Below are 11,235 nucleotides of genomic sequence, written 5' to 3'. Positions count from 1 at the left end.
TAAAAATTAAAAATTAGCTCTTGGCCTTCAGAATATTTTCTTTTTCTCTCTTTTTGTGACAAGTCTTTGATTGCAAGTGAGTGTTGGGAGCTATAGGGTCGAGAAATCAAATCTAACACATTTGACTTGAAATAGAAAAGGGTTGCAAAATACCCAGTATTAATTGTCTCACCTTTATTTTGTTGCCATACCTTACATACTATTGCAAATTTTTGAATATCCTTTTTGATCCCTATCAGAAAGAAATTTTGCTTGATTCTATAATAAGTCTTGAAGAATCCTAAGTGCCCGCCTACTAGAAAACCATGTAGTCCTACAAACAACTTCAACTTAAGGGGTGAGTTCTTACATAGGTACACCATATTCTTGTAATGAAAATTATTTCCGATCCACGCATTTTTTTTTGCCATACTTAAGTCTTCTCATGCCTTATTTACCCAATCTACTTGAAACATGGAAACACATACAATAGTGAGTATATGGGTTCATCCTTCCTAAATAGATCATCAACCACAACATTATCCTTTCCTTTCTTCTATATGATCTCAAAGTTATATTCCAACGCATCTATCATCTTTTTTGTTGTTGTTACTATCATGATTTTTCTTTACCATAAACTATCTTCCCATTAGATAAGGTCTCCATTATTTGACTCCATTTAGAATATTCAACATTTCCTTCTCATAAACTAGTTTCAACAAACTTTTACCTTTGAATTGGTGATTCTTAAATTCTATGAGTCTTCCTTATTGCTTGAGTATTACTCCAATACCATATAGAATGTTAGTTCTCAATATAAAACACTAGTTAAGGTGATTTTTACAAAGGGTGGCTCACTGCCCAAAAAAAGGATCATTGTCAAAGAAAGAAAGAAAGAAAGATAGGTAATCCATCACTGTAACACACACTACAAAAACCAGAATTGCTTCCGGTGCCTCAACACCAACACACTTCACACATTATCAATAATCAGATCCTTCTTTTTCAATCTTGCATATCTTCAATAACAATGCCATACTTTTTCCACACTACCTCATTCAGATCATCCTCATATATATATTATCTTCGGGAAACATAATCTTCTCGGTCAACCAAGACAGAGATCTAAAATAGGTCAACACTAAACATTCTGCTTGTGGGAAGAAATGGGAAGTAGACCATACCACAACACGCATCATTGGTTAGATCAACACGTTACATCCATCACAAATTCCATTTGCAAATCATGACTCACACTCTGCACCAATGCCGCTACTCGTCTTCGAATTCTGGACTTAATCCGAACCCAAAATAACACTACCCATAACAACAAAAATAGGAATGGAACCAAGATACACACAAATACAATCGATCAACACCATATCCACATTCAGATCATCATCAACTCAATCAATCCACGTTGAATATCAATTAGAGCACATTTTTTGAAATACCGAAGATTCCAGGAACACATCTACCGAATTACCAACATCAAAACCATGTGCTGACATTAATGACAACCATTATGTTAACATCAATGACAACCAATCATAATCATCAACATCACATTTGCAACAACCAACACATTATATGGTTATATAATAATACATCATAATTCAAGAACCTGCAAAAAACATTAGTTAATGAAGATGCATTTAAAGATTAGTATACAACATATTTAGAGCTTAACCATGGCCAAGTATGAAAAAGAGCAACACAAAAGTGTGAGATCATGTGTTAAAAGATCTATAGAATGATGATGGTGCTAAGTTAATAGATAATTAACAACAAACATTATAATGTGTGCCATTTTAACCTCTCTGAAAGTTAAAAATTATCTCTTGGCCTCCATAATATTTGCTTTTTCTCCCTTTTTGTGACAAGTCTTTGATTGCAAGTGAGCCTTGGGAGCTATAGGGTTGAGGAATCAAATCTAGCACATTTGACTTGAAATAGATAAGGGTTGCAAAATACCTAGTATCAATTGTCTCACCTTTCTTTTGCTGCCATACCTTGCATACTATTGCAAATTTTTGAATATCCTTTATGATCCCATTCTAAAAGAAATTTTGCTTGATTCTATAATAAGTCTTCAAGAATCCTACATGCCCGCCTACTAGAAAAATATGTAGTCCTATAAACAACTTCAAGTTAAGGGTTGAGTTCTTGCATAGGTACAACATGTTCTTGAACTGAAAATTATTTCCGATCCATGCAATTTTTTTTGCCATACTTAAGTTTTCTCATGCCTTATTTACCCAATCTTCTTGAAACACAGAAATGTCATACACTAGCGAGTATATGGATTCATCCCTCCTAAATAGAACATCAACCCAACATTCTCTTTTCCTTTCTTCTATATGATCTCAAAGTTATATTCCAGCATATTTATCATCTTTTTTGTTGTTGTTACTATCATGACTTTTTCTTTATCATAAACTATCTTCTCATTAGATAAGGTCTTCATATTTGACTTCATGTAAAATATTCAACATTTCCTTCTCATAAACTAGTTTCAACAAACTTTTACCTTTGAATTGGTGATTCTTAAATGCTACGAGTCTTCCTTCTTGCTTGAGTATTACTCGATACCATATTTCAAAACATCACATTCTATGATGAATATTTTAGGAAAAATAAGAAACTTAGAAAATATGTAATTTTTACCACTATAAAAAAATATTGAAGTAATTAAAACATTTTAAATGTTGTGCAATTGAATATCTCCTCTTTTGGTTCTCTTGATTTCGATTGTCGTTTTAGATAATCCACATTGTAGATTCAACTCTTGATTTGTCATATCGATATGAATCCATTGTACATTGCTGGGAAAATTATGAAAGAACTCACCCTATAATCAACTAAACTCTAGATCGTTAGACTAAACTCTCGATTCTTCTAGCTATAAAAGAAGATAAACCAGGCACACCATCATAATAAGAAGATAAACCAGTCATATCATCATACTTAATGAGCTGTATGATATGTTGGTGAGGTGTGAGTTAAATTAAATGGTGCCCCTTGAGTTGGCCAACCACCCCCCAACCTCCTTACTATACATGGTGTTTTTCCACAGAATGCCTCTTGTCCAAAACATCAAAAACAGTGGAGTGCTCGAGGTTGCTTCCTCACCTGTAACTGCCGCTCTGGACAAATTTATATTACAACGAATTTCAATCAAAGAGCGGATTGCTCGATGGTTGGAGACAGATTGCTATAGGGATGGATTCTCGTTAAGACAGTACTTGTCGTGAATTCTGAAAGAGGAATGTCGTATACGTCATAGTAACGGACTCACCGAAAATTTTCCAATTCCTTATTTCACCTCCCTTTGGGCTTTTTCGCAATTTGTTACTTGTCGAGCAGCCATGGCCGTGAGTAGTATGCAGGCTGCTTCGCCTCTGGTGAAAGCCGAGTCCGTGAATAATGCCTCGACTATTTCAACGCCTCAGCAGCAGCAGCATGTCAGGGTTTCGAATCTCAGGAGCCGTATATGTGCTTCCATTTCAGTTTCCTCCTCTGCAGCGCGACTTCGCCGCCCCTTCGCTTGCCAATTCCATGCAAGTCATCTTTCCTTCTCACACATTGCCTTAATTCGTTATCTATCTGCAGCTATAAACTTAGATTGAAATAAAATCCGGAGTCTCAACTTAAATTAAATAAAAGTTTTCTGCTTTAATTGGCAGCTTCAGGGTTTACGGTGAATGCTTTAGTTTAAGGGGATTAAGTTAGTATCTTTAACATTTTTTTGAGCTGGGTTTTAGAGGACGTCGATTTGAGGGAGTAATTTTAGTGGCTTTAATAGGGTTTAAATGACTTATTGGATTTAGCAGGGCGAATTTGGTGACTGTAACGGATTTTGGGATCATTACCTTGCCTTGTTTGAGATCTGCATAACCTTGGTTTAGTCAAATTATTTCAATAATCCAGAAAAAAAATGAAGTTAGTTAAAGGTGGAGGATGCTTTAGGTCACAGTCTCAATGGGATTTTTACTTCAATTTATTGTTCAAATTTGAATTTTCCACTTTATGTTATATGTATTGCTCAAATTTTGTAACACTCGAGTTTTAACCTGATGACAAGCTAGAGATTTGTTTAAGGTTCCTACTCTGTCTAACCATGAGTATGTTTAATAAGGAGGATCCAATCTACTAAATTTTGGTCAATAGAGGAATCAAAAGCGGAACAGATGAAATGCGTAAATTTATGCTTATCTGAAGTCAGATGCATTACTGTTGGTAACCTTGGATGTAGCAGCTGGTATATACTTTTTTGGTAGTTTTTTAGAAACATCTATGTGCTCTTATGATCACTAATGTTGGACTTGGCATTATCTGGACAGGGATCTATGCGAACTATGTGGAAGTCACCTGTCAATAAGGTAAGGCGCACTGGCTTTTCTGTGGCCTCTTGTCGTCATCCTGTAATGGCCATCCATTGATGGAATCTATCACACACCTGTCAGCAGGATGCAGTTGATGCGTCATCTAATGCCACAGCAGTTTCTGCCCCAAGTTTGGAAGTGTCATCATCAGAAGAGAAAGAAGTCAAGCCTGCAGTAGAGGCTCCATCGGCTTCTACAATGACAGAAGAATCTATTAGCACATTTATGCAGGATGTCACTAATCTTGTCAAGTGAGGATTTATCTGTGCTTAGGCCATATTTTGAATACTTCACTCACTTCCTGGCTATATGGCATTTAATGCGCATATCTGAAACTGCTGACCTAAAAAAAGAAAGGATAGGATTCATGTCGTGTTGTTTGTGTAGAATCTGGATCCTTATAGCAGTTTGTTTCTAGGGTTCCCCAAGATGCAGAACATGTTTCTGTGTTCATTAATTAAACACACAATGACATCATATGGCAAGTATTGGTGAATTACTCTGGATTATATATTATTATATTCTATCTGATACTATTAAGCAAGAGCCGTGCCATGTGCAGTGGAAGTCATTTAGATTTATTGGTGGTTCTATATATTAATATAGTTTGCTATGGTTCAATCTTCTTGATGCAGACTTGTGGACTCTAGAGATATTATGGAATTGCATCTAAAACAACAGGATTGCGAAATCTTGATTAGGAAAAAGGAAGCATTGCCTCAGCTTCCTCCTCCACCTCAGCAGGTAACGGTACATGCTCCTCATCCGACAGTTGCAGCTCCACCGCCACCGACACCTGCTGCACCTTCACCATCAACTTCTATTGTACCTGCTGTATCAATAACCCCTAAAAAGTCTTCTCCTGCTCAATCTGGACATCCACCTTTGAAAAGTCCTATGGCAGGAACTTTTTACCGGAGTCCTGCACCTGGCGAGCCACCATTTGTAAAGGTATATTTTTCTTAATGTAATTTTTTCTAGTGCTACTGAATTTATTTAAAATTGTTTTGTTGCTGCAATGTTTTTAATGTATTTAACTTAAGGATTTTTAGCAGGTTTACTAAGATCAAGGAATAATAGGTATTTAGTCAATTGGATTCTGTGTTTTCATCACAGGTTGGAGATCAAGTTCATAAAGGTCAACTGCTTTGCATTATTGAAGCCATGAAGCTGATGAATGAAATTGAGGTGGGGCTTCTTTGCGTTTAGTTATTACTTAGGCAGGAGCAAACTAAGAGACTTTGCATATTAGTGGGAAATGATCCTATAGTATAAAATTAGAATAGAAAAAAATTACTTTATCTCTTATACCATGTACTTGAGTCAGAAACTGATGTTAAACAGATGACAGTAGAATGGACTATTGAAGAAGAGAAACTACATAATTTTACAGAAAGTATGGGATAAATAAACAGCACATTGAGGCTATATGGCTCTTTAGAATCATCAAGTCAAATGAGGATTTTATTACATTTTCACTTGGTATGCTCATTTAATGGATGACATCGAATCTAATAAAAAGGCGATTAGGTTGTTTTAGGTAGCTAGATATTAATATGCTGGGGATATTTAGTAATACTATTCACCAAAAATGCGCCTTACCTCTTGAATGCGGTACTATGCTTATTTTCATTGTCTACATTTATAAAGAGAGTAGCATCTGTTTACATTTCATAAACTTCCCAATTTTCAGAATAACTGTTAATACCCCTCAGTTTTAATGACCAATCCTACAGCCCTCCGATTCAACAGCTAGAAGTGACTCTTTTTTCAACTATTGTAGCAAATGTCAAGGATAAATAGGGGTTGACTTATTTGTGCTCCCATTTAAAAAATTCAGTGGAAGAAAAAAGCATTGCACAGTTCTAGTCCTGTACACAGCCCTTGCATCTTTCAGACAAAATGAGCTAAGTGCTTCATAAAGAGGGCAAGGCACTGGCCCCACAGACCAGTTTACTGCCCTGGCTCAACCCAGAGACTCCCTTTCCATTCTGCCTCCATTTTTATACATGTGTGTTTTTGTCACAGTTTAAACTGCAGATTTCTTCTATTGGCTAGAAACTGTCACTATCTTTGAGCTTCTTCCTTATGTTTGCTCTTATCTTATAGTATTAATAGAGTGCCACCATTGAAATCAGGCCTACCAAAAAGTAACACTGCACCTTGCTGTAAAGTGGGACAAACCAGTTGAATATTCTAATAATAGCTGCCAAAAAGTCAGCAGCATTATTACATCTTCAATGCTAGCTGCAGCTAGGATCTGTATAAGACACTGTTGTTTTAATGCTGAATGATAAGTAGAAAATATAGCATGCCACAGAATCACAGATAGTGTTTATGATTTTATCTGTTTTCTTGTAATTTTATTACCCTTTGCTGAAGAAACCTGCACTTGCTGATTTCTTCTTTAATCCAGAAAGAATAGGAAGCTAAATGGCATGAACAGCTCAAAGACATCAAGCAGTGGAAGAAATAACTGCTGTTCACATAAAGCAATCATTTTGATCAGTGATTATCATTCTACCCTTTCATATCCTGGAGCTATGAAAGGTGAACTAGATTGTTACTGTTTCACTTCTGGAAGTCTTGGTGCTTGAGATGTTGAACAAACCTGGATAAACTAATCAGAACATGCTTGATATACTGAGGACAAAGCTACCTCTCATTCTACTCTGGCCTGCTCAGCTTCCTTGTATATATGTGATTTCTCGTATGAATTCCCTTTATTTTTGGTATTGGGACTAAACTCCTATATGTTAAGACTTTTTTGGTTTAGTATGCTGTTGTTTCAATTAAAGCAATTTATGCCCATTTCTTATTATTTGTACCTTCTCATTCAAGAGTGTCAGGATTCTGCTTAAGGTCTCATCTGTCTATTGTCTTCCTTCCTCTTTTAAGTATACATCTAGAGAAGAGCTAAAATTTATATTGACTGAAAAATATGCATCATGAAAGTGAGGAAGTAATATAAGCCAGTGGTTTGTGTAGCCTTCAATCATAGTCGTACAAATTTCTCTCTGAATTTCTATTTTCTTATCTTTTTTAAGGCCATCAACACAGTTATTGTGTCTTATAATGTCAAGGATAAAGTTAAAACAATATCAACCAAGGTGAGAACATGACATCTGTAGCTTACTCTCATCCATTTACTTCTTGATGGACACTACAAATCTTAAGACAATTGAGCAAATGTCATAGAATTTACAAACTCTTTCTCCAAACACTGAGGGTAAATGCATTTCTGGGATGGATTTTTTTGGGAGGTCATTTTTTAGGAGACGAAAAGGGATGACTAATAAAAAATAGGGAAAATTCAAAAAATATAGGAAATCTCAAATATTCATACGATAACATTGATAAGGCATTCATCATATACAGTATAGAACCTTAATACATAACATTAGAGTTGAATGAGATTTCACATGAGAGTTGACAAGTGAATTAACAAAATTCAACTGCTTTAATTGTCAATGTGCTTATATATCGTACAAAAAATACAACAAAATGCTCAAAGGTTTCAAGTTTCAACTATGAAATGATAAAAACAGAGAAAATATGCTGCTGTCCCTCAGCATCTTCTAACATTGCACCAAAATTAGAGTCTAAGTAGCTGCCACTATGAGGGACTGACTCATCCAATGGAACTCCAACCAATCCCTCTTGCATCTCATCATCATCAACCCATGTGGCAGCTTTAGGATCATCATCCCAATGTGTGGTTGGAGTTGGATGATGCTCATGACATTGTCAATTCTAAAGTCATAATGCACTATGCACTATGCCCAAAATTAAAGCCTTTGAGATCACACAGACCTTTCTTCGTAACTTTATCTCTTTTTAAGTTAATGATTTAGTTATGATGCTATTTTGCCTTCTTCTCACTGCCATTTTCTTCTCTTCTTACAGTTGTTCTCCTTCTTTGCCTTCTTCACAATATGGAAAATGGCAAAATGAGTTTGTTTTTTGTTGTTAGCGTGTTTTTTTTAGGTTTAGGGTTGGTGTAAAGAGGTGTGGGGGTACTTGTGGGCAACCCCATCCCCTTTTCAGTTTTGTGTTTTTTTTTTTAAATTGCATTTTATGTTGATTGGGTCTGTCCCCTAGCATTCGCTGTCTCATATTGTCCGGCTTTGCATCCTTGAAACATCCCCTATAGGGGACAGGGTCAAAATATATAGGGGACATTTCCCTGGGGTACATAGGTTTCTTCTTATCATGTTAATGGATCAAACTTGATTTAAATTCATTTTCACGTTTTTGCATATCCACAACTGGAGGGAAGAAATCTACTAGCAGCATCAAACTAATCATCTTCTTATTATCCTCATCAATTATCCATTCATCCTTGACATCCTCGGTAAGCTGCATCTGGACACCATGTTGATTGGTCTATATAAATTTTGTGCTTCATGTCATATCAGTCCTAAAGAACCAAGACTGCCCCCTCCTTCCTGTTGTCTGAGAAGAAAGATGGGGATGGCTAAAGACACTTTATTCACTTTTTTGGTGCATCCGTTGCAAGACTGCTGCAATTCAGTCATTTTATTTTTTCAGAATCGTCATAGCTCACATGAAAAGCTTATGAAATCTGTATAGAAGCCAAATCAAACTCATCCCCAATATGACCAAGGAAGCACTTAGAATTGGACATATTGGTATCATTTTCAAGGAGCATGTGAAATTTCTCCTGTTCACTCATTTCTTTCTCCATTCCAGGTCAGTATTGAAGATTGGGGTCCAGCTTTCTTTTTTAATTTTTTGAACTACCTAACCATACTTTCCATGCCCTACCAGGACTTGCAATTTTCTTTCCTTATTATTGAATGTTTGATAAAAGCAAACCAAATTCTAGAGATTGTAAATGGATAGAACCTCTACAAGGAACGCACTCAACAGCCAATTCTGGCTTGCCCTTTTTCTTCTTATCATGTTGATGACCATTTGAGAATCTCCATCAACCTCCAAGTTTAGCCACAATTTTTTATATGTTGTTCGTTTAAAGGAAGGGCTTTGGCCTTGACTTGATTACTGGATGCAAGATAAAGTTCAAGATAAAAATGAGCAATAACATCCCCATTATAGTCTCAAAGATGCTTCTGCTCCCTATTGGACCTGGATTTCCTCCCTCCATACATCAGATTTCAATTTCGTCTAGAAATATCTGTAGAATTCCTTCTCACTATTGTTTTATGGACTTTATTTTGTATAGCTATTTTAAAGATTTCATGTGGTAAATCTTTTTGATCTTCCTGGGTTTCTTTCTACTTTGTTCTTGTAATTGCCTGTAATTTCAAGAGTTCAGTATTTCGCAGAATGCTGCTTCCGTTTTAACTTTTTTTTATCATATGCTTTTAGTAAACTTCTTTTTTTCTCAAAATTCCATGCAATGGTGGATAGAGTGATCCTCCAGATTATGCTTTCACCATTAATTAGCTTCCCAGCAGCTTATTGACACTCGTTACTGTACATAGTCTGAAATTTTTTATACTTTAGGTCTTCTTTCTGGCAATGCCATCAAGAGTTGCACAAATAAGGATTACATGTTTTAGTTTACATACATTTGAAACCACAAATTTAATGTTTCTGTCTTTCATTGTTATCTTCTTCAGGCAGATCGGTCAGGAACAGTTGCAGAAATTATTGGAGAGGATGGCAAGCCAGTTTCTATTGATTCTGTAAGTTTTCCATTTGGAATTAGCTCTTGTTAAGCTAATAAGGTTTCCCTAATCCATGAAATTTATTGAATAAAGCTTTTGGAAAAACTTTGTTTAAGGTTTTTATCATTAACATTTCAGATCATCTTCTGTGAACCATCATGAGGTTGTAAGCAATGTGATAGGTTACAGACCATGTTGTGAAATCCTGATGATAAAAGTCTTCTGCACAGTTTTTCAAAAAACTTTATTCAGCTAATTACATTATTTTTGACATACAAGTTTTGCAAAAAAACTATAAAATCTTATTTTCCATAATACTTTTACTTTCCCTATTTATTATACTCGAAATGATGAATCTGTTTTCAAGCACTTCTTCAATTGATTAATTATTACACTTGCAGCCACTCATTGTGATCGCACCATGAGCATAAGTTTGAGAATGGGAGAAATCAAACATGGAATATGTCAGACCAGAGATTTTATTCCAGGGCTTCTTTGATCTTTCTTATGAGGGGGTGAGGTAAAAGGTACACAAGCCTAGCTAATGTGCTAGTTGCATTGTTATGGAGTAGCAAGCATTGTAATGGTTTCTATTTATTTATTTTTGCATCTAAGTGTTCCTTTCACCTTATAATTATGACAAGGTTGGTGTTTCATTTGACTGTAGTATCAGATTCATTTCATCAATCGATATGTAACTTTCCCCTTGTTATGTGACTTTCCTTCAACAAGAAAAATGGGTAATAAACAATGAAAGATTCAAATTATTATTAATTCACAATGTGGATCTGATGATCATATGGTAGGTTTGAATTATATGGATCTACGTTAGTTTGAATTCTTTCTCACAACATGAACTATAAGCATTCAGTGTGCATATTTTTTGCATCTCAAGAAGTTGCAATATTGTATTGGTTTATTCAATATATATAGTCTGCATGTGATTCTTGTGTGAGGAGAACCTACACAACAAAAAATATAGCTAGCAAACGAACGATAGAGATGTTAAAACTTGGGATTGCAAAATTGTTACAATGGAATTGTCTTGTGTGGCATGTTTAACAACTACTGATCATTTGAAACCATTTCTTATCCCCCAAACGTACTGTAAATAAGTATCAGGTACGATGATAACCTCTTTCTTTACCTGCATATTTTTCAGAGATTAAGTTTCAAGTCCATAAAAATTTGGGGATAGCATGTAATATAATGCCATC

The 11,235-nt window shown here is 35.5% G+C and overlaps 1 protein-coding gene across 4 annotated transcripts; it reads left to right on the top strand.

Annotated features, from left to right (window-relative positions):
- Positions 1 to 2,936: 2,936 nt before the first annotated feature.
- Positions 2,937 to 10,792, top strand: LOC131073397 (biotin carboxyl carrier protein of acetyl-CoA carboxylase, chloroplastic). 4 transcript variants are annotated; one of them, XM_058009829.2, is made up of 7 exons: positions 2,937 to 3,539; positions 4,323 to 4,361; positions 4,446 to 4,615; positions 5,000 to 5,315; positions 5,481 to 5,552; positions 9,971 to 10,036; positions 10,420 to 10,792. In XM_058009829.2, exons 1-7 carry the CDS (start codon positions 3,348 to 3,350, stop codon positions 10,441 to 10,443), a joined length of 879 nt encoding a protein of 292 aa, XP_057865812.1. In that variant the 5' UTR covers positions 2,937 to 3,347; the 3' UTR covers positions 10,444 to 10,792. The 4 variants fall into 4 exon arrangements, with proteins under 4 accessions (XP_057865812.1, XP_057865813.1, XP_057865815.1 ...); XM_058009830.2 differs by having other exon boundaries at positions 2,940 to 3,539; positions 4,449 to 4,615; XM_058009832.2 differs by lacking the exon at positions 2,937 to 3,539 and adding an exon at positions 3,561 to 4,240 and having other exon boundaries at positions 4,449 to 4,615.
- The last annotated feature ends 443 nt before the right edge of the window (positions 10,793 to 11,235 follow it).

The sequence above is a fragment of the Cryptomeria japonica genome, chromosome 10 (genome assembly GCF_030272615.1).
Source record: "Cryptomeria japonica chromosome 10, Sugi_1.0, whole genome shotgun sequence".
In the NCBI taxonomy this organism is placed as follows: domain Eukaryota; kingdom Viridiplantae; phylum Streptophyta; class Pinopsida; order Cupressales; family Cupressaceae; genus Cryptomeria; species Cryptomeria japonica.
The sequence above is the reverse complement of the archived record's forward strand: the minus strand, read 5'-3'. Positions and strand labels throughout refer to the sequence as shown.

Coding starts and splice junctions, on each gene's coding strand:
- LOC131073397 (XM_058009829.2), top strand. CDS start 3,348: ATGGCCGTGAGTAGTATGCAGGCTGCTTCGCCTCTGGTGAAAGCCGAG. Junction 4,616..4,999: donor GATGTCACTAATCTTGTCAA/GTGAGGATTTAT, acceptor TTCTTGATGCAG/ACTTGTGGACTCTAGAGATA. Junction 5,553..9,970: donor AGCTGATGAATGAAATTGAG/GTGGGGCTTCTT, acceptor TATCTTCTTCAG/GCAGATCGGTCAGGAACAGT.